The sequence below is a fragment of the Pseudophryne corroboree genome, chromosome 7 (assembly GCF_028390025.1).
Source record: "Pseudophryne corroboree isolate aPseCor3 chromosome 7, aPseCor3.hap2, whole genome shotgun sequence".
In the NCBI taxonomy this organism is placed as follows: domain Eukaryota; kingdom Metazoa; phylum Chordata; class Amphibia; order Anura; family Myobatrachidae; genus Pseudophryne; species Pseudophryne corroboree.
In genome coordinates, this window is record NC_086450.1 from 40,751,651 (window position 1) to 40,774,571 (window position 22,921).

The window sequence follows — 22,921 nt, forward strand, 5'->3', positions numbered from 1 at the left end:
AGAGGGAGAGGAGGCATCAGGGGGTACGGATTAAGGGGGGGTTCAAGCAGCAGAGCCGGATTAAGGGGGGGGGGGGCGGTACGTACTGTTGGCCCCACAGTTTTAGGGGTCTCCCCGGCTCGAGTAGCTCTGTCCCAGCTCAGAAGCTCCCCCGTCCTGCCAGTAACAGCAGCAGCAATGTGCTACAGTCAGCACATGCTGCTGCGTATTGGCAGGTCTGTGGTGTTGCAGGGAGGCAGCAGTCGCCCTGCTTTCTTCTGCCTGTGTGGGTGTGTAGGGGGGAGCGACCACCTCCTCTGGAGTTAGCCCTAGCTGAGGGGCCAAAATTCCATTAAAAAAAAAAAATCCGGAATTTGCATAATGGGGCGTGACCTCGCGTGGCGCAATTAGACCACGCCCCCCAACCCCACAGCAGGCACAGCAATGAGATAGGGCTCCCCTGTCTCAAGTGCCCTGGGCCCCCCGGACTCATAATCAGCCCCTGGGGGCATGCCAGCAGCTCACAGAGCGCTGGGCAAGCCCCCTCACTGACGAAAACGAAGGCCCTCCCGTGAAGCCACGCCCCCTTTTTGCTGTGTGTGTGTGTGTGTGTGTGTGTGTGTGTGTGTGTGTCCCTCCTGCCTGAAGAAAGCTGGGAGGTATGCATCCCTGCCTGTGCCATGCCCATACTATCTGCTTCTGCTCCTAGTCTCCTATAGATTTGGCCAGATCTGTGACTCATTTGACTAACTCCGCCCAGTTTTGTGACTCCGCCCAGCGTTAGCAAATGAATCACAAAGTCACAGATCTGGGCTATTATATAGGAGATATAACAATGCGCAGTCCGAGGCCGGATGTATATATCAGAATACTCGTACAATATATTCTGGTAGAGGTACACTTGTTCTTAACTAACACTGTCTTAAAATGACATGTAGAATACTTAAGTGTCTATAAAATCACAGCGCTGATGAATCAGGCGGATATACAGAGGAGACCTTGCCCTGCAGTCCCGGAGACCAATCGCAGCTACTGTGAGAATATGGCGCCCAGAGTCTCAGTCAGGGAGTGACAGAGAGTGTGAGGCAGCTCCAGGGCGGGAACACAAGCAGTAGATGGCGCCCGGAGTTTGGGGAGGGCTACAGGTCAAGCGCCATTTCCCCTATGCTGGTCCTCACCACCGGGTACTATTGAGCCTTATTAAAGTGGATATTTTACTATCCGACCTGTGCTCCCATGCCCTGGTGGATATAGTGGGGTCCCTGCTCTGTCCCAGTGTTCACGCCAGCGTCGCGGTTCGTCTCCTTAAATCGCGACCTTAGTAGCAGCCACGTGATCCAGGAGAGCGTCTGCGGTGGTGTGCCTAGGAACCGGAGCGCCTCCGCCGCAAGTACCTGGGAACAGAGCCAGCGGGAGTATGCAACGCCGCTGGGGAGGTGATGGAGCCGCAGCACAGTATGTCACGCTGACATATGAAGTGCTGCAGCTCTTGAAGTCTTCTAAAAAGCTTTCTCAGGGCTGCCTAGCACAACCCCTCTGTTAAGTGACCTGCTTCATGCAGGCACCAAATCTAAAACGGAGTTCACAGTGCCTGGAGGCGGGGTTATAGAGGAGGCCCCGCAATGCATTCTAGAACAGTCTAAAGATTTAGCCTGTTGGTGCCTCTGGATCAAGATCCATCTCTACACCCCAATGTATTCCCTGTGGAACACAGTGTACCCCGCATGTGACAGGGAGAGGCAGAGGGTGATGGAGAGGGTGACAAGGAGATAGTAGGTGATAGGGACATAGTGGTCGACAGGGTGATAGTGGGTGACTGGGAAGGATGGGGGTCACAGGAAGGCAGTGGTGCCAGGGAGATGAGTGACAAGGAGATAATGGGTGACTTGTGAGGCAGGGGCGACAGAAAGATAGTGAGCAACTGGAAAGGCAGGGGGTGACAGGGAGGTAGGAAGAGGGGTGACAAGGAGATAATGGGTGACTGGTGAGGCAGGGGTGACAGGGAGATAGTGGGTGACTGGTGAGGCAGGTATGACAGGGAGATAGTGGGTGACTGGTGAGGCTGGGATGACAGGGAGATAGTGGGTGACTGGTGAGGCAGGGATGACAGGGAGATAGTGGGTGACTGGTGAGGCTGGGATGACAGGGAGATAGTGGGTGACTGGTGAGGCTGGGATGACAGGGAGATAGTGGGTGACTGGTGAGGCTGGGATGACAGGGAGATAGTGGGTGACTGGTGAGGCTGGGATGACAGGGAGATAGTAGGTGACTGTGAAGGCAAGGGTGACAGGTAGATAGTGAGGTGGCTGCACCCAGATACATTAGTAAATTTACTTACTTCTGGGGCAGAGTCCATATCAGCGTGGCTTGATGGGCTGTCAGATGGGATGGCTCTGCAGGCAGGGCTGTTCATTCTATCTGCCTGGCTGTGATCTCTTGAGGCACTGCCTTCCCTCATCAGCCAGCTCCTGGCTCTCAGGAAGCAGAGGGGAGGAGCCGAGAAGAGATGAGAGGCACCCATTGCCCCTCCTCCTGACCCACGACTAGAACGCATCCTTACGGTACCGGGTCGTCTAGTCGTGGCCCACAGAGAATCACAACGAGGGATAGGGGGATAGGAGGGCACTGCAGGAACAGCGAGAGAGACAAGAGGAAAGGAGCACAATCAATAGGATCAGTATGAGATCCCAGTGGCCGGTGTCCCCTCGCAGGCTTGCTGCCCTCACCACGCTTTGGGCCCGGTGGCGATTCCCCCTCGGGTGGTGTCGTGGACCACCACCCAAGTGGGGGAACTAATCGGCGATCGGGAGTCCGAATGCCGGCATTTCAGAGTCGATATAGTGACTGCCGGGATCCCAACTGACAGCCAAGTGACTACTTCACCAATCAACACAGAACAGTGCATCCATGGCGAAGAACCTTCGTGCACACCAGCAATGAGTCATCAACCCTTCAGGTGTTAGCTGGCCAGTGAGACCCTGGGAGGCCTGGTCTGACCCACCCACCACTTAACTATCTTGCACTTAAGTGTACTCTTGAAGGTATAAATATACATAAGTCAACAACGGCCTAGCATCAGGGAGCCCTGGGACAAGTGTCCCCTGTTACCCTTCCCCTTAATCTGCCTCTGCACCTACCCCATGACTCCTTCTGCTAACTCCCCGCCCACCCCATTACCCCTTTGGCTACCTCCACGCCACACCTTTGATGCCCCAACGCAGCACATGCAGCGTATAAAGTAGCATTGTGTACTGTGAGGAGGTGCAGACTGGAAGGGAAATTTACTACATTGTGTGTGCATAAAGGTATATAGTACACCCACATAAAGTATCACATAACTTAGCCAGATCATTTCAATGAAAGCCTGGTCAACAGCACATACATAAGAAACGATATGCATGCTAGCATAATTCCCTGCAGGAGACAGCATTACAGGGGTTAATTAAATAGACAACAAAGACGTTTAGTGCATCCTACCCTTTCTTTCCTCTTTAGAGCCTGTTGCTTTATTCTTCCTCACACAGCTGTCCTAGAGGTAAGCAGAAAGCCCATGGTTATGTGCTGAAGGCAGGGCTAATGCACACAAAGGAGGCCCTGCAGCTCGCTCACTAGCACACCTCCCCACATAGTATTTTCCAGAAAAACGTTGCCATATTTTCATACCCAAGTTGTACCGGTATCCGGATGATAGATAGACAGTGTCTAGTTAGACAGTCAATAGATAGACACCATATGTTACACAGACATTAGGTCGACAGGGTCAAAAGGTCGACATGAAAAAGGTAGACAGTACAAAAGGTCGACATGAAAATGGTCGACATAAAAAAGATAGACTATTTTTTTTTTATGTAACATGTTTTTGGACTATTTCATACTTTCTCTATTCATGTCGGCATAGAGTTGGTTATAAAGCTTGTGGCGAGCCCCGCGTGGGTATGCCTTTCTACAATTGGGTGTCCCAGATGACAAAACTATCCACACAAACCACAAAAATGCAAAAAACATGGTGTCTACCTTTTTCATGTCGACCATTTTCATGTCGACCTTTTGACCCGTCGACCCTTTTTCATGTCGACCTTTTGACCCTGTCGACCTAATGTCTGTCTAACATATGGTGTATATCTATTGACTGTCTAACTAGACACCATCTATCTTTTATACCGGAACCAGTTGTCCCATCCCCCCCTTACCCATTATCAAAGGAGCAGGAGGAGCAAAGGCGAAGAGGCTCAGCTTTCCCAGCTGGAACATACAGTGCATCCGGAAAGTATTCACAGCGCTTCACTTTTTCCACATTTTGTTATGTTACAGACTTTTTCCAAAAGGGATTAAATTAATTTTTTCAGTTTATGTAGAGGTGCCAGCATGTGTATGTCAGTGTGTGTGTCTCCGTGCAGTTTACATATATAGTAGGTGTTAGTGTATGCATAACTGTCAGCATGTGTATGTCAGTGTATGTATCAGTGTCAGTGTATGTATAAGTGTCAGCATGTGTACAGGTGTCAGCGTGTGTACAGGTGTCAGCGTGTGTATATCAGTATATAGTGTTCATTCTAGCACCCTGGACCTTTCAAATCCTGTGCAGTTCCTCTTTCCTGCCTGGGGTGTCGCTCTCTGCTCTGGTGCTTCTCAGCACACACAGGTCTGTATCACAGCACTGAGTAACAGATCAGAGTGTGCTGAGAAGAACCACAGCAGAGAGCGACACCCCAGGCAGGAAAGAGGAACTGCACGGATTTTGAAAGGTGCAGGGTGCTAGAATGAACACTAAGTATATGTATAGGTATCAGCATGTGTATAGTTGTCAGCGTATGTATAGGTGTCAGCGTTTGTATGTCAGTGTGTACAGTTGTCAGCGTGTGTATAGGTGTCAGTGCATGTATATCAGTGTATGTACAGCTGTCGTATGTCAGTGTATGTATAGTTGTCAGCATGTGTATGTCAGTGTGGTTATATAGGTGTCAGCGTGTGTATGTCAGTATATGTATAGGTGTCAGAGTGTGTATAGTTGTAAGCGTATGTATATGTGTCAGCATGTGTATTTTAGTGTATGTATAGGTGTCAGCATGTGTATAGTTGCAAGCATATGTATATGTGTCAGCGTGTGTATTTTAGTGTATGTATAGGTGTCAGCATGTGTATGTCAGTGTATGTATAGGTGTCAGTGTGTGTATGTCAGCATGTGTGTAGGTGTCAGCGTGTATATGTCAGCATGTGTGTAGGTGTCAGCGTGTGTAAGCATGTGTATATGTGTCAGCGTGTGTACGTCAGTATATGTATAGGTGTCAACATGTATATAGTTGTCAGCGTGTGTACGTCAGTATATGTATAGGGGTCAACATGTGTATAGTTGTCAGCGTGTGTACGTCAGTATATGTATTGGTGTCAGCTTATGTAAGTCAGTATATGTATAGGTGTCAGCGTGTGTATGTCAGTGTATGTATAAGTGTCAGCGTGTGCATGTCAGTATAGGTGTCAGCGTGTGTATGTCAGTATAGGTGTCAGCGTGTGTATGTCAGTATAGGTGTCAGCGTGTGTATGTCAGTGTATGTATGGGTGTCAGCGTGTGTATAGTTGTCAGCGTGTGTATGTCAGTATATGTATAGGTGTCAGCGTGTGTATAGTTGTCAGCGTATGTATAGGTGTCAGTATATGTATAGGTGTCAGCGTGTGTATGTCAGTATATGTATAGGTGTCAGCGTGTGTATGTATGGGTGTCAGCGTGTGTATGTAAGCATGTGTATAGGTGTCAGCGTGTGTATGTCAGTATATGTATAGGTGTCAGCGTGTGTATAGTTGTAAGCATATGTATAGGTGTCAGCGTGTGTATGTCAGTGTATGTATAGGTGTCAGTGTGTGTATGTCAGCATGTGTGTAGGTGTCAGCGTGTGTATGTCAGAGTATGTATAGGTGTCAGCGTGTGTACGTCAGTATATGTATAGGTGTCAGCATGTGTGTAGGTGTCAGCGTGTGTATGTCAGTATATGTATAGGTGTCAGCGTGTGTATGTATGGGTGTCAGCGTGTGTATGTAAGCATGTGTATAGGTGTCAGCGTGTGTATGTCAGTATATGTATAGGTGTCAGCGTGTGTATAGTTGTAAGCATATGTATAGGTGTCAGCGTGTGTATGTCAGTGTATGTATAGGTGTCAGTGTGTGTATGTCAGCATGTGTGTAGGTGTCAGCGTGTGTATGTCAGAGTATGTATAGGTGTCAGCATGTGTGTAGGTGTCAGCGTGTGTATGTCAGTATATGTATAGGTGTCAGCGTGTGTATAATTGTAAGCGTGTGTATAGTTGTAAGCATATGTATAGGTGTCAGCGTATGTATAGGTGTCAGTGTGTGTATGTCAGCATGTGTGTAGGTGTCAGCGTGTATATGTCAGCATGTGTGTAGGTGTCAGCGTGTGTAAGCATGTATATAGTTGTCAGCGTGTGTACGTCAGTATATGTATAGGGGTCAACATGTGTATAGTTGTCAGCGTGTGTACGTCAGTATATGTATTGGTGTCAGCGTATGTAAGTCAGTATATGTATAGTTGTCAGCGTGTGTATGTCAGTGTATGTATAAGTGTCAGCGTGTGCATGTCAGTATAGGTGTCAGCGTGTGTATGTCAGTATAGGTGTCAGCGTGTGTATGTCAGTGTATGTATGGGTGTCAGCGTGTGTATAGTTGTCAGCGTGTGTATGTCAGTATATGTATAGGTGTCAGCGTGTGTATAGTTGTCAGCGTATGTATAGGTGTCAGTATATGTATAGGTGTCAGCGTGTGTATGTCAGTATATGTATAGGTGTCAGCGTGTGTATGTATGGGTGTCAGCGTGTGTATGTAAGCATGTGTATAGGTGTCAGCGTGTGTATGTCAGTATATGTATAGGTGTCAGCGTGTGTATAGTTGTAAGCATATGTATAGGTGTCAGCGTGTGTATGTCAGTGTATGTATAGGTGTCAGTGTGTGTATGTCAGCATGTGTGTAGGTGTCAGCGTGTGTATGTCAGAGTATGTATAGGTGTCAGCGTGTGTACGTCAGTATATGTATAGGTGTCAGCATGTGTGTAGGTGTCAGCGTGTGTATGTCAGTATATGTATAGGTGTCAGCGTGTGTATGTATGGGTGTCAGCGTGTGTATGTAAGCATGTGTATAGGTGTCAGCGTGTGTATGTCAGTATATGTATAGGTGTCAGCGTGTGTATAGTTGTAAGCATATGTATAGGTGTCAGCGTGTGTATGTCAGTGTATGTATAGGTGTCAGTGTGTGTATGTCAGCATGTGTGTAGGTGTCAGCGTGTGTATGTCAGAGTATGTATAGGTGTCAGCGTGTGTACGTCAGTATATGTATAGGTGTCAGCATGTGTGTAGGTGTCAGCGTGTGTATGTCAGTATATGTATAGGTGTCAGCGTGTGTATAATTGTAAGCGTTTGTATAGTTGTAAGCATATGTATAGGTGTCAGCGTATGTATAGGTGTCAGTGTGTGTATGTCAGCATGTGTGTAGGTGTCAGCGTGTATATGTCAGCATGTGTGTAGGTGTCAGTGTGTGTAAGCATGTATATAGTTGTCAGCGTGTGTACGTCAGTATATGTATAGGGGTCAACATGTGTATAGTTGTCAGCGTGTGTACGTCAGTATATGTATAGGTGTCAGCGTGTGTATGTCAGTGTATGTATAAGTGTCAGCGTGTGCATGTCAGTATAGGTGTCAGCGTGTGTATGTCAGTATAGGTGTCAGCGTGTGTATGTCAGTGTATGTATAGGTGTCAGCGTGTGTATGTCAGTGTATGTATAGGTGTCAGCGTGTGTATGACAGTATATGTATAGGTGTCAGTGTGTATAGGTGTCAGCGTGTGTATGTCAGTGGATGTATAGGTGTCAGCGTGTGTATGTCAGTGTATGTATAGGTGTCAGTGTGTGTATGTCAGTGTATGTATAGGTGTCAGTGTGTGTATATCAGTGTATGTATAGGTGTCAGCGTGTATACGTGTCAGCATGCGTATGTCAGTGTATGTATAGGTGTCAGCGTGTGTATACGTGTCAGCATGCGTATGTCAGTGTATGCATAGGTGTCAGCGTGTGTATGTCAGTGTATGTATAGGTGTCAGCGTGTGTGTGTCAGTGTATGTGTGTATGTCGGTGTATGTACAGGTGTCAGTGTATGTATAGTAGTGTTCACTCTAGGAATTTTTTAGGGCAGGGTGCTTATCACGGTGAGGGCACTTTTTTCATTCGGGAGGGCACATTTTTCAGTTAGAAGGGCAAAATTAGGTACATACTATAATGCTTGGCCCTCCCATTCCGACACGCTAAAGAATGGACAGTGCGCGCCGAAGGCGTGTAGCAAAAAATAAGAATTTACTTACCGATAATTCTATTTCTCATAGTCCGTAGTGGATGCTGGGGACTCCGTAAGGACCATGGGGAATAGCGGCTCCGCAGGAGACTGGGCACATCTAAAGAAAGCTTTAGGACTATCTGGTGTGCACTGGCTCCTCCCCCTATGACCCTCCTCCAAGCCTCAGTTAGGATACTGTGCCCGGACGAGCGTACACAATAAGGAAGGATTTTGAATCCCGGGTAAGACTCATACCAGCCACACCAATCACCCCGTATAACCTGTGATCTGAACCCAGTTAACAGCATGATAACAGAGGAGCCTCTGAAAGATGGCTCACAACAATAATAACCCGATTTTTGTAACAATAACTATGTACAAGTATTGCAGACAATCCGCACTTGGGATGGGCGCCCAGCATCCACTACGGACTATGAGAAATAGAATTATCGGTAAGTAAATTCTTATTTTCTCTAACGTCCTAAGTGGATGCTGGGGACTCCGTAAGGACCATGGGGATTATACCAAAGCTCCCAAACGGGCGGGAGAGTGCGGATGACTCTGCAGCACCAAATGAGAGAACTCCAGGTCCTCCTCAGCCAGGATATCAATTTTGTAGAATTTTACAAACGTATTTGCTCCTGACCAAGTAGCTGCTCGGCAAAGTTGTAAAGCCGAGACCCCTCGGGCAGCCGCCCAAGATGAGCCCACCTTCCTTGTGGAGTGGGCATTTACAGATTTTTGGCTGTGGCAGGCCTGCCACAGAATGTGCAAGCTGAATTGTACTACAAATCCAACGAGCAATAGTCTGCTTAGAAGCAGGAGCACCCAGCTTGTTGGGTGCACACAGGATAAACAGCGAGTCAGATTTCCTGACTCCAGCCGTCCTGGAAACATATATTTTCAGGGCACTGACAACGTCTAGCAACTTGGAGGCCTCCAAGTCCCTAGTAGCCGCAGGCACCACCAATAGGTTGGTTCAGGTGAGACGCTGAAACCACCTTGGGGAGAAACTGAGGACGAGTCCTCAATTCCGCCCTGTCCGAATGGAAAATCAGATAAGGGCTTTTTCAGGATAAAGCCGCCAATTCTGACACGCGCCTGGCCCAGGCCAGGGCCAACAGCATGACCACTTTCCATGTGAGATATTTTAACTCCACAGATTTAAGTGGTTCAAACCAATGTGACTTTTGGAACCCAAAACTACATTGAGATCCCAAAGTGCCACTGGAGGCACAAAAGGAGGCTGTATATGCAGTACCCCTTTTACAAACGTCTGAACTTCAGGGACTGAAGCTAGTTCTTTTTGGAAGAAAATTGACAGGGCCGAAATTTGAACCTTAATGGACCCCAATTTCAGGCCCATAGACACTCCTGTTTGCAGGAAATGTAGGAATCGACCCAGTTGAATTTCCTCCGTCGGGCCTTACTGGCTTCGCACCACGCAACCTATTTTCGCCAATTGCGGTGATAATGTTTTTGCGGTTACATCCTTCCTGGCTTTGATCAGGATAGGGATGACTTCATCCGGAATGCCTTTTTTCCTTCAGGATCCGGCGTTCAACCGCCATGCCGTCAAACGCAGCCGCGGTAAGTCTTGGAACAGACAGGGTCCTTGCTGGAGCAGGTCCCTTCTTAGAGGTAGAGGCCACGGATCCTCCGTGAGCATCTCTTGAAGTTCCGGTTACCAAGTCCTTCTTGGCCAATCCGGAACCACGAATATAGTGCTTACTCCTCTCCATCTTATCAATCTCAGTACCTTGGGTATGAGAGGCAGAGGAGGGAACACATACCCTGACTGGTACACCCACGGTGTTACCAGAGCGTCTACAGCTTATTGCCTGAGGGTCCCTGGACCTGGCGCAATACCTTTTTTAATCATGTGGAAGACTTCTGGGTGAAGTCCCCACTCTCCCGGGTGGAGGTCGTGCTGAGGAAGTCTGCTTCCCAGTTGTCCACTCCCGGAATGAATACTGCTGACAGTGCTATCACATGATTTTCCGCCCAGCGAAAAATCCTTGCAGCTTCTGCCATTGCCCTCCTGCTTCTTGTGCCACCCTGTCTGTTTACGTGGGTGACTGCCGTGATGTTGTCCGACTGGATCAACACCGGCTGACCTTGAAGCAGAGGTCTTGCTAAGCTTAGAGCATTGTAAATGTCCCTTAGCTTCAGGATATTTATGTGAAGTGATGTCTCCAGGCTTGACCATAAGCCCTGGATATTCCTTCCCTGTGTGACTGCTCCCCAGCCTCGCAGGCTGGCATCCGTGGTCACCAGGACCCAGTCCTGAATGCCTAATCTGCGGCCCTCTAGAAGATGAGCACTCTGCAACCACCACAGGAGGGACACCCTTGTCCTTGGTGACAGGGTTATCCGCTGATGCATCTGAAGATGCGATCCGGACCATTTGTCCAGCAGGTCCCACTGGAAAGTTCTTGCGTGGAATCTGCCGAATGGGATTGCTTCGTAGGAAGCCACCATTTTACCCAGAACCCTTGTGCATTAATGCACTGAGACTTGGCTCGGTTTTAGGAGGTTCCTGACTAGCTCGGATAACTCCCTGGCTTTCTCCTCCGGGAGAAACACCTTTTTCTGGACTGTGTCCAGGATCATCCCTAGGAACAGAAGACACGTCGTCGGAACCAGGTGCGATTTTGGAATATTGAGAATCCAATCGTGCTGCCGCAACACTACCTGAGATAGTGCTACACCGACCTCCAACTGTTCCCTGGATCTTACCCTTATCAGGGAATTGTCCAAGGAAGGGATAACTAAAATTCACTTCCTTCGAAGGAATATCATCATTTCGGCCATTACCTTGATAAAGACCCGGGGTGCCGTGTACCATCCATACGGCAGCGTCTGAACTGATAGTGACAGTTCTGTACCATAAACCTGAGGTACCCTTGGTGAGAATGGTAAATTTTGACATGAAGGTAAGCATCCTTGATGTCCCGAGACATCATGTAGTCCCCTTCTTCCAGGTTCGCAATCACTGCTCTGAGTGACTCAATCTTGAATTTGAACCTCTGTACGTAAGTGTTCAAAGATTTTAGATTTAGAATCGGTCTCACCGAGCCGTCCGGCTTCGGTACCACAACAGTGTGGAATAATACCCCGTTCCCTGTTGCAGGAGGGGTATCTTGATTATCACCTGCTGGGAATACAGCTTGTGAATGGCTTCCAAAACTGTCTCCCTGTTAGAAGGAGACATCGGTAAAGCCGACTTTAGGAAACGGCGAGGGGGAGACGTCTCGAATTCTAATTTGTACCCCTGAGATATCACCTGAAGGATCCAGGGGTCTACTTGCGAGTGAGCCCACTGCGCGCTGAAATTCATTGAGACGGGCCCCCCACCGTGCCTGATTCTGCTTGTAAAGCCCCAGCGTATACTGAGGGCTTGGCAGAGGCGGGAGAGGGTTTCTGTTCCTGGAACTGGCTGATTTCTGCAGCCTTTTTCCTCTCCCTCTGTCACGGGGCAGAAATGAGGAACCTTTTGCCCGCTTGTCCACGAAAAGACTGCGCCTGATAATACGGCGTCTTCTCATGTTGAGAGGCGACCTGGGGTACAAACGTGGAATTCCCAGCTGTTGCCGTGGCCACCAGGTCTGAAAGACCGACCCCAAATAACTCCTCCCTTAATAAAGCAATACTTCCAAATGCCGTTTGGAATACGCATCACCTGACCACTGACGTGTCCATAACCCTCTACTGGTAGAAATGGACAACGCGCTTAGACTTGATGCCAGTCGGCAAATATTCCGCTGTGCATCACGCATATATAAAAATGCATCTTTTAAATGCTCTATAGGCAAAAATATACTGTCCCTATCTAGGGTATCAATATTTTCAGTCAGGGAATCCGACCACGCCAACCCAGCACTGCACATCCAGGCTGAGGCGATTGCTGGTCGCAGTATAACACCAGTATGTGTGTATATACCTTTTAGGATACCCTCCTGCTTTCTATCAGCAGGATCCTTAAGGGCGGCCATCTCAGGCGAAGGTAGAGCCCTTACAAGCGTGTGAGCGCTTTATCCCCCCTAGGGGGTGTTTCCCAACGCACCCTAACCTCTGGCGGGAAAGGATATAATGTCAATAACATTTTAGAAATTATCCGTTGTTATCGGGGGAAACCCACGCATCATCACACACCTCATTTAATTTCTCAGATTCAGGAAAACTACAGGTAGTTTTTCCTCACCGAACATAATACCCCTTTTTTGGTGGTACTCGTATTATCAGAAATGTGTAAAACATTTTTCATTGCCTCAATCATGTAACGTGTGGCCCTACTGGAAGTCACATTCGTCTCTTCACCGTCGACACTGGAGTCAGTATCCGTGTCGGCGTCTATATCTGCCATCTGAGGTAACGGGCGCTTTAGAGCCCCTGACGGCCTATGAGACGTCTGGACAGGCACAAGCTGAGTAGCCGGCTGTCTCATGTCAACCACTGTCTTTTATACAGAGCTGACACTGTCACGTAATTCCTTCCAACAGTTCATCCACTCAGGTGTCGACCCCCTAGGGGGTGACATCACTATTACAGGCAATCTGCTCCGTCTCCACATCATTTTTCTCCTCATACATGTCGACACAAAAGTACCGACATACAGCACACACACAGGGAATGCTCTGATAGAGGACAGGACCCCACTAGCCCTTTGGGGAGACAGAGGGAGAGTTTGCCAGCACACACCAGAGCGCTATATATATACAGGGATAACCTTATATAAGTGTTTTTCCCCTTATAGCTGCTGTATAGTTAATACTGCGCCTAATTAGTGCCCCCCTCTCTTTTTTTAACCCTTTCTGTAGTGTAGTGACTGCAGGGGAGAGACAGGGAGCTTCCCTCCAACGGAGCTGTAAGGGAAAATGGCGCCAGTGTGCTGAGGAGATAGGCTCCGCCCCTTTTTCGCGGACTTTTCTCCTGCTTTTTTATGGATTCTGGCAGGGGTTAAATGCATCCATATAGCCCAGGAGCTATATGTGATGCATTTTTTTGCCATCCAAGGTGTTTTTATTGCGTCTCAGGGCGCCCCCCCCCCAGCGCCCTGCACCCTCAGTGACCGAAGTGTGAAGTGTGCTGAGAGCAATGGCGCACAGCTGCAGTGCTGTGCGCTACCTTGTTGAAGACAGGACGTCTTCTGCCGCCAATTTTCCGGACCTCTTCTGCCTTCTGGCTCTGTAAGGGGGCCGGCGGCGCGGCTCTGGGACCCATCCAAGCTGGGCCTGTGATCGTCCCTCTGGAGCTAATGTCCAGTAGCCTAAGAAGCCCAATCCACTCTGCACGCAGGTGAGTTCGCTTCTTCTCCCCTTAGTCCCTCGATGCAGTGAGCCTGTTGCCAGCAGGTCTCACTGAAAATAAAAAACCTAATCTAAAACTTTCACTAAGAAGCTCAGGAGAGCCCCTAGTGTGCACTCTTCTCGTTCGGGCACAGAGATCTAACTGAGGCTTGGAGGAGGGTCATAGGGGGAGGAGCCAGTGCACACCAGATAGTCCTAAAGCTTTCTTTAGATGTGCCCAGTCTCCTGCGGAGCCGCTATTCCCCATGGTCCTTACGGAGTCCCCAGCATCCACTTAGGACGTTAGAGAAATTTAGGGGCGTTGTTTTTCACACAGTAGTGCAGCTAATACAAACTGCACCAGGTAGAACCTCCTATACACACTGCACCAGGTAGAGAGCACTGAGGCACACTGCACCAGGTAGAGAGCACTGAGACACACTGCACCAGGTAGAGAGCACTGAGACACACTGCACCAGGTAGAGAGCACTGAGGCACACTGCACCAGGTAGAGAGCACTGAGGCACACTGCACCAGGTAGAGAGCACTGAGACACACTGCACCAGGTAGAGAGCACTGAGACACACTGCACCAGGTAGAGAGCACTGAGACACATTGCACCAGGTAGAGAGCACTGAGACACACTGCACCAGGTAGAGAGCACTGAGAAACACTGCACCAGGTAGAGAGCACTGAGACACACTGCACCAGGTAGAGAGCACTGAGACACACTGCACCAGGTAGAGAGCACTGAGAAACACTGCACCAGGTAGAGAGCACTGAGACATACTGCACCAGGTAGAGAGCACTGAGACACACTGCACCAGGTAGAGAGCACTGAGAAACATTGCACCAGGTAGAGAGCACTGAGAAACATTGCACCAGGTAGAGAGCACTGAGACACACTGCACCAGGTAGAGAGCACTGAGACACACTGCACCAGGTAGAGAGCACTGAGACACATTGCACCAGGTAGAGAGCACTGAGACACATTGCACCAGGTAGAGAGCACTGAGACATACTGCACCAGGTAGAGAGCACTGAGACACACTGCACCAGGTAGAGAGCACTGAGACACACTGCACCAGGTAGAGAGCACTGAGAAACATTGCACCAGGTAGAGAGCACTGAGAAACATTGCACCAGGTAGAGAGCACTGAGACACACTGCACCAGGTAGAGAGCACTGAGACACACTGCACCAGGTAGAGAGCACTGAGACACATTGCACCAGGTAGAGAGCACTGAGACACATTGCACTAGGTAGAGAGCACCGAGAAACATTGCACCAGGTAGAGAGCACCGAGAAACATTGCACCAGGTAGAGAGCACCGAGAAACATTGCACTAGGTAGAGAGCACCGAGAAACATTGCACTAGGTAGAGAGCACCGAGAAACATTGCACCAGGTAGAGAGCACCGAGAAACATTGCACCAGGTAGAGAGCACTGAGACACATTGCACCAGGTAGAGAGCACCGAGAAACATTGCACCAGGTAGAGAGCACAGAGAAACATTGCACTAGGTAGAGAGCACCGAGAAACATTGCACCAGGTAGAGAGCACTGAGACACACTGCACCAGGTAGAGAGCACTGAGACACACTGCACCAGGTAGAGAGCACTGAGACACACTGCACCAGGTAGGGCACATTTTTGATCTCCGCTTTTTTTTCTGCCAATTTTACTTACTGGGGGCTGATGCTGCGGGAGTTGATCGCGCTGGTTCCCCCCTCACACACCGCGGAGCTAGTTGAAAATGGCCACCACAATGATCCATGCAGAGCTGGATTAAGGCTCTGGGAGGCCAGGAGCACTAAAGAGCAGGGGGCCCCCATAGACTAAAATTTAAAGTTGTGTGTATAGATAGATAGATAGATAGATAGATAGATAGATAGATAGATAGATAGATAGATAGATAGATAGATAGATAGATAGATAGATAGGCGGAAGAGATTAGGTGGCACTCACAGGACTGAATATGAAGAAATTAATATCGAGGCAACTAGTGCCTAATTATCATCAACGTTTCAGTTTTATTTAAAAAAAAAAAAACTTTCGTCAGGATACTATTTTTTTTTAAAATAAAACTGAAACGTTGATGATAATTAGGCACTAGTTGCCTCGATATTAATTTCTTCATATTCAGTCCTGTGAGTGCCGCCTAATCTCCTCCGTCTCTATATTCCACTTCTTCGAGTGGTAAGGAGGGCACCAAGGCGCTTACTACATCCAGGACAGAGTGCCGGCCGTTACTGATATAGATATAGATATAGATAGAGATATATATATATATATATATATATATATACACATTGCTCAAAAAAATAAAGGGAACACTAAAAATAAGAATTTACTTACCGATAATTCTATTTCTCGTAGTCCGTAGTGGATGCTGGGGACTCCGTCAGGACCATGGGGATAGCGGGCTCCGCAGGAGACAGGGCACATCTAAAAAGCTTTTTAGGTCACATGGTGTGTACTGGCTCCTCCCCCTATGACCCTCCTCCAAGCCTCAGTTAGGTACTGTGCCCGGACGAGCGTACACAATAAGGAAGGATCTTGAATCCCGGGTAAGACTCATACCAGCCACACCAATCACACCGTACAACTTGTGATCTGAACCCAGTTAACAGTATGATAACAAAACGAAGTAGCCTCTGAAAGATGGCTCACAACAATAGTAATAACCCGATTTTTGTAACAATAACTATGTACAAGCATTGCAGACAATCCGCACTTGGGATGGGCGCCCAGCATCCACTACGGACTACGAGAAATAGAATTATCGGTAAGTAAATTCTTATTTTCTCTAACGTCCTAGTGGATGCTGGGGACTCCGTCAGGACCATGGGGATTATACCAAAGCTCCCAAACGGGCGGGAGAGTGCGGATGACTCTGCAGCACCGAATGAGAGAACTCCAGGTCCTCCTTAGCCAGAGTATCAAATTTGTAAACTTTTACAAACGTGTTCTCCCCTGACCACGTAGTTGCTCGGCAAAGTTGTAATGCCGAGACCCCTCGGGCAGCCGCCCAAGATGCGCCCACTTTCCTAGTGGAGTGGGCCTTTACAGATTTAGGCTGTGGCAGGCCTGCCACAGAATGTGCAAGTTGGATTGTGCTACAGATCCAACGTGCAATCGTCTGTTTAGACGCAGGAGCACCCATCTTGTTGGATGCATACAATATAAACAGCAAGTCAGACTTTCTGACTCCAGCCGTCCTAAACTATATATATATAAATATATTTTTAGGGTCCTGACAACGTCTAGTAACTTGGAGTCCTCCAAGTCCCTAGTAGCCGCAGGCACCATAATAGGTTGTTTCAGGTGAAAACCTGACACCCCCTTAGGAAGAAAACTGGAGACGAGTCCCAGTTCTGCCCTGTCCGAATGGAAAATTAAATATGGCTTTTGTAAGACAAAGCCGCCCATTCTGACAATCGCCTGGCCGAGGCCAGGACCAACAGCATGGTCACTGTCCATGTGAGATATTGGTCAACAGCATGTTCACTTTCCATGTGAGATATTTCAAATCCACAGATTTGAGCGGTTCAAACCAATATGATTTTAAGGAATCCCAACACTATGTTGAGATCACACGGTGCCACTAAAGGCACAAAAAAGGGGTGTATATGCAATACTCCCTTGACAATCTGGACTTCAGGAACTGAAGTCAATTCTTTCCGGAAGAAATTCTACAGGGCCGAAACTTAAAACCTTAAAGAACCCCAATTTTAGGCTCAAAACACTCCTGTTTTCAGGAAGTGTAGAAATCGACCTAGTTGAATTTTCTTCGTGGGGCCTTCCTGGCCTCACCCACGCAACATATTTTCACCACATGTGGTGATGACGTTGTGCGGTCACCTCCTTCCTGGCTTTGACCAGGGTAGGTATGACCTCTTATGGAATGCCTTTTTCCTTCAGGATCCGGCATTCAACCGCCATGCCGTCAAACGCAGCCGCGGTAAGTCTTGGAATAGACATGGTACCTGCTGAAGCAAGTCCCTTCTTAGCTCCCCAGGCCCTTAGTCCTCTGTGAGCATCTCTTGAAGTTCCGGGTACCAAGTCCCTCTTGGCCAATCAGGAGTCACGAGTATAGTTCATACTCCTCTATGTCTTATAATTCTCAATACCTTGGTTATGAGAAGCAGAGGAGGGAACACATACACCGACTGTTACACCCACGGTGTTACCAGGACATCCACAGCTATCGCCTGAAGGTCTCATAACCTGGCGCAATACCTGTCCCGTTTTTTGTTCGGGCGGGACGCCATCATTTCCACCTTTGGTCTTTGCCAATGGTTCACAATCATGCGGAAAAACTTCCCTATGAAGTTCCCACTCTCCCGGGTGGAGGTCATGCCTGCTGAGGAAGTCTGCTTCCCAGTCGTCCACTCCCGGAGAGAACACTGCTGACAGTGCTATCACATGATTTTCCGCCTAGCGAAAAATCCTTGCAGTTTTTTCACTGCCCTCCAGCTTCTTGTGCCGCCCTTTCTGTTTACGTGGGCGACTGCCGTGATGTTATCCCACTGGATCAATACCGGCTGACCTTGAAGCAGAGGTCTTGCTAAGTTTAGAGCATTATAATTTTGCTCTTAACTCCATCTATGTGGAGAGAATTCTCCAGACTTGATCACACTTTCCTGGAAATTTTTTCCCTGTGTGACTGCTCCCCAGCCTCTCAGGCTGGCCTCCGTGGTCACCAGCATCCAATCCTGAATGCTGAATCTGTGGCCCTCTAGAAGATGAGCACTCTGTAATCACCACAGGAGAGACACCCTTGTCCTTAGATATAGGGTTATCCGCTGATGCATCTGAAGATGCGATCCGGACCATTTGTCCAGCAGATCCCACTGAAGAGTTCTTGCGTGAAATCTGCCAAATGGAATTGCTTCGTAATAAGCCACCATTTTTACCAGGACTCTTGTGCAATGATGCACTGACACTTTTCCTGGTTTTAGGAGGATCCCGATTAGCTCGGATAACTCCCTGGCTTTCTCCTCTGGGAGAAACACCTTTTTCTGGACTGTGTCCAGAATCATCCCTAGGAACAGTAGACGTGTCCTCGGAAAAGCTGCGATTTTGGAATATTTAGAATCCACTCGTGCTGTCGTAGAACTATTAAAGATAGTGCTACTCCGACCTCCAACTGTTCTCTGGACCTTGCCCTTATCAGGGAAGCGTACCAGTTTCTTTTAAGAAGAATCATCATTTCGGCCATTACCTTGGTAAAGACCCGTGGCGCCGTGGACAATCCAAACGGCAGCGTCTGAACTGATAGTGACAGTTCTGTACCACGAACCTGAGGTACCCTTGGTGAGAAGGGCAATTTTGGACATGTAGGTAAGTGTCCCTGATATCCAGTGACACCATATCGTCCCCTTCCTGGTTCGCTATCACTGCTCTGAGTGACTCCATCTTGATTTGAACGCTTGTATGTAAGTGTTCAAATATTTCAGATCTCACCGAGCCGTTTGGCTTCAGTACCACAATATAGTGTGGAATAATACCCCCTCCCTTGTTGTAGGAGGGGTACTTTGATTATCACCTGCTGGGAATACAGCCTGTGAATTGTTTCCAATACTACCTCCCTGTCGGAGGTAGACGTTGGTAAAACAGACCTCCGGAACTTGTGAGGAGGAGACATCTCGAATTTCCAATGTACACCTGGGATACTACATGTAGGATCCAGGAGTCCCCTTGCAAGTGAGCCCACTGCGTGCTGAAACTCTTGAGATGACCCCCTACCGCACCTGAGTCCGCTTGTACTGCCCCAGCGTCATGCTGCGGACTTGGCAGAAGCTGTGAAGGGCTTCTGTTCCTGGGAATGGGCTGCTTGCTGCAGTCTTCTTCCCTTTCCTCTACCCCTGGGCAGATATGACTGGCCTTTGCCCGCCTGCCCGTATGGAGACGAAAGGACTGAGACTGAAAAGACTGTGTCCTTTTCTGTTGAGATGTGACTCGGGGTAACAAAAGGTGGATTTTTCAGCTGTTGCCATGGCCACCAGGTCCGATGGACCGCCCCTTTATACGGCAATACTTCCATGTGCCGTCTGGAATCTGCCTCACCTGACCACTGTCGTGTCTTCGTCTGGCAGATATGGACATCACATTTACTCTTGATGCCAGAATGCAAATATCCCTCTGCGCATCACGCATATATAGAAATGCATCCTTAAAATGCTCTATAGACAATAAAATCTTGTCCCTGTCAAGGGTATCAAAATTTTCAGTCAGGAAATCCGACCAAGCCCCCTCAGCGCTGCACATCCAGTCTGAGGCGATTGCTGGTCGTAGTATAACACCAGTATGTGTGTATATACTTCTTAGGCTATTTTTCAGCTTCTTATCAGCTGGCTCCTTGAGGGCGGCCGTATCTGGAGACGGTAACGCCACTTGTTTTTATAAGCGTGTGAGGGCCTTATCCACCCTAAGGTGTGTTTCCCAACTCGCCCTTACTTCTGGCGGGAAAGGGTATACCGCCCATAACTTTCTATCGGAGGAACCCCACGTATCACCACACACTTCATTTAATTTATCTGATTCAGGCAAAACTACAAGTAGTTTATTCACACCCTACAAAATACCCTTATTTGTGGTACTTGTAGTATCAGAAATATGTAACACCTCCTTCATGCCCTTAACATGTAACGTGTGGCCCTAAAGGAAAATACGTTTGTTTCTTCACCGTCGACACTGGAGTCAGTGTCCGTGAGGTAAATGGGCGTTTTTACAAGCCCCTGACGGTGTCTGAGACGCCTGGACAGGTACTAATTTGTTTGCCGGTCGTCTCATGTCGTCAACCGGCTTGCAGCGTGTTGACATGATCACGTACTTCCACAAGTAAGCCATCCATTCTGGTGTCGACTCCCTAGAGAGTGACATCACCATTACAGGCAATTTGCTCCGCCTCCTCACCAACATTTTCCTCATACATGTCGACACACACGTACCGACTTACAGCACACACACAGGGAATGCTCTGATAGAGGACAGGACCCACTAGCCCTTTGGGGAGACAGAGGGAGAGTTTGCCAGCACACACCAAAATGCTATAATTATACAGGGACAACCTTTATATAAGTGTTCCTCCCTTATAGCATTTAATATATATTTATATCGCCAAATCAGTGCCCCCCCTCTCTGTTTTAACCCTGTTTCTGTAGTGCAGTGCAGGGGAGAGCATGGGAGCCTTCCCCTCAGCCTTTCTGTGAGGGAAAATGGCACTGTGTGCTGAGGAGAATAAGCTCCGCCCCTTTCTCGGCGGGCTTTTCCTCCCGGTTTTTTAAGAACTGGCCTGGGTTAAAATACATACATATAGCCTTGATGGCTATATGTGATGTATTTATTTTGCCAAATAGGTATTTATATTGCTGCCCAGGGCGCCCCCAGCAGCGCCCTGCACCCTCCGTGACCATGTCAGTGAGCCGTGTGACAACAATGGCGCACAGCTGCAGTGCTGTGCGCTACCTCTCTGAAGACTGTGAAGTCTTCTGCCGCCTGTTTCCGGACCTCCGTCTCTGCCGTCTTCAGCGTCTGTAAGGGGGATCGGCGGCGCGGCTCCGGGACGAACCCCAGGCTGACCTGTGTTCCGACTCCCTCTGGAGCTCAGTGTCCAGTAGCCTAAGATCCCAATCCATCCTGCACGCAGGTGAGTTGGAGATCTCTCCCCTAAGTCCCTCGTTGCAGTGATCCTGTTGCCAGCAGGAATCACTGAGTGAAAACCTAAAAAAAAAACTTTTCCAAACAGCTCTTTAAGAGAGCCATCCAGATTGCACCCTTCTCGGACGGGCACAAAAACCTAACTGAGGCTTGGAGGAGGGTCATAGGGGGAGGAGCCAGTACACACCATGTGACCTAAAAAGCTTTTTAGATGTGCCCTGTCTCCTGCGGAGCCCGCTATCCCCATGGTCCTGACGGAGTCCCCAGCATCCACTAGGACGTTAGAGAAATAACACATCCACACACACTACTGAGCCTCATTTTGACTTGTATTAAGGACATTACATCAAAGTTGGATCAGCCTGTAGTGTGTTTTTCCACTTTAGTTTTGAGTGCAACTCCAAATCCAGACCTCCATGGGTTAATAAATTTGATTTCCATTGATAATTTTTATGTGATTTTGTTGTCAGCACATTCAACTATGTTAAGAACAAAGTATTTAATAAGAATATTTCATTCATTCAGCTCTAGGATGTGTTATTTTAGTGTTCCCTTTATTTTTTTTGAGCAGTGTATAATATATATATATATATATATATATATATATATATATATCTCCTATATATTAGCCCTGTGACTCTGTGGCTGCACTTCTAACGCTGGGTGGAGTCACAGACCCTGCCCTATCTGTGTCAGCACACCACATGACACACTATAGGAGAAGGGACCACCAGGAGACACTCCATTCTAACTGACGGCCCACACTGGCAGGTAAGCAAACAGACACCCACACACCCTCACCACCTACTACACCCACCTTACCCACCACACACCCGCTACAAAGGCCGCCGCTAGCCCCCCCCCTACCATGTCACTCCACGACCACACTGCACAGCAGCCTCCTTCACATCCACCCCCCTCCAGCAGCCAAGCAAGTGGACAAAGTTCACAACACCTCCTGCCTGCCCAGCCGCGGACAGCCGCCGCTGGGCGCCAAGCCACCATTCACTGGCTGTATTCCACTGCCCAGCCGCGGACTGCACAGCAGCCGCCACTGGGCGCCAAGCCGCCATTCACTGGCTGTATTCCACTGCCCAGCCGCGGACTGCACAGCAGCCGCCACTGGGCGCCAAGCCGCAGCCGCTTCCCGCCCGCCCACTCCCATACCTGCGCTCCCCAGTCCCCGGACGCCGCTTCCCCCCTCCCTCCAGCGGTTAGCTTCTGCTAGCCGCTACCCGCCAGAGCTCGAGAGCCGCGAACGGCGGCTTTGTATGCAGAGGGGGGAGAGGTGAAAGGCTGACCGCAGAGAGCTCTCACGGCAGCCGCGGTCCGTCTCTGAGAAGGGAGATCGCGGGGAGAGGGGGGGTGAGTAATGCCCACAGGGAGGCCCCATAACTAAGCTGCGTTTAAGGCAGCAAACAGCTCAGGCTATTAAGCCTGTGAGGGGGTCAGTGATTTTCAGGACTGCTGAGCACTGTAAGGCTATGTTACCTGTAAAGATGTGTGTGTGTATATATATATATATATAGGGGGATATGTGTATATCTATATGGATGTGTGTATATTTATATAAAAAAAAAAATATATATATATATATATATATCTCCTATATATTTGCCTTGTGTGTGCCTGGCCCTCTAACGCTGGGTGGAGTTACCAGCTC

General features: G+C 48.6%; 1 protein-coding gene across 10 annotated transcripts in view; it reads right to left on the bottom strand.

Moving 5' to 3' along the window:
- The window catches only part of LOC134944476 (ribulose-phosphate 3-epimerase-like), a 50,034-nt gene that overhangs the window by 26,392 nt on the left and 721 nt on the right, over nucleotides 1-22,921 (bottom strand). For 5 of the 10 annotated variants that reach the window (XM_063933065.1, XM_063933063.1, XM_063933062.1 and 2 more), the window contains exon 2: nucleotides 3,457-3,508. The exons of 2 other annotated variants lie outside the window; for them this stretch is intronic. Coding sequence is in view for 3 of the 8 variants with exons in the window: in XM_063933063.1 (XP_063789133.1) it covers nucleotides 3,457-3,508 (52 nt within the window). In the remaining 5 variants the exon portion in view is untranslated. Of the gene's footprint in view, nucleotides 1-3,456; nucleotides 3,509-15,282; nucleotides 15,376-22,921 lie in introns of those variants that run through there. 3 more of the 10 variants (XM_063933069.1, XM_063933067.1, XM_063933066.1) reach the window with 2 other exon arrangements.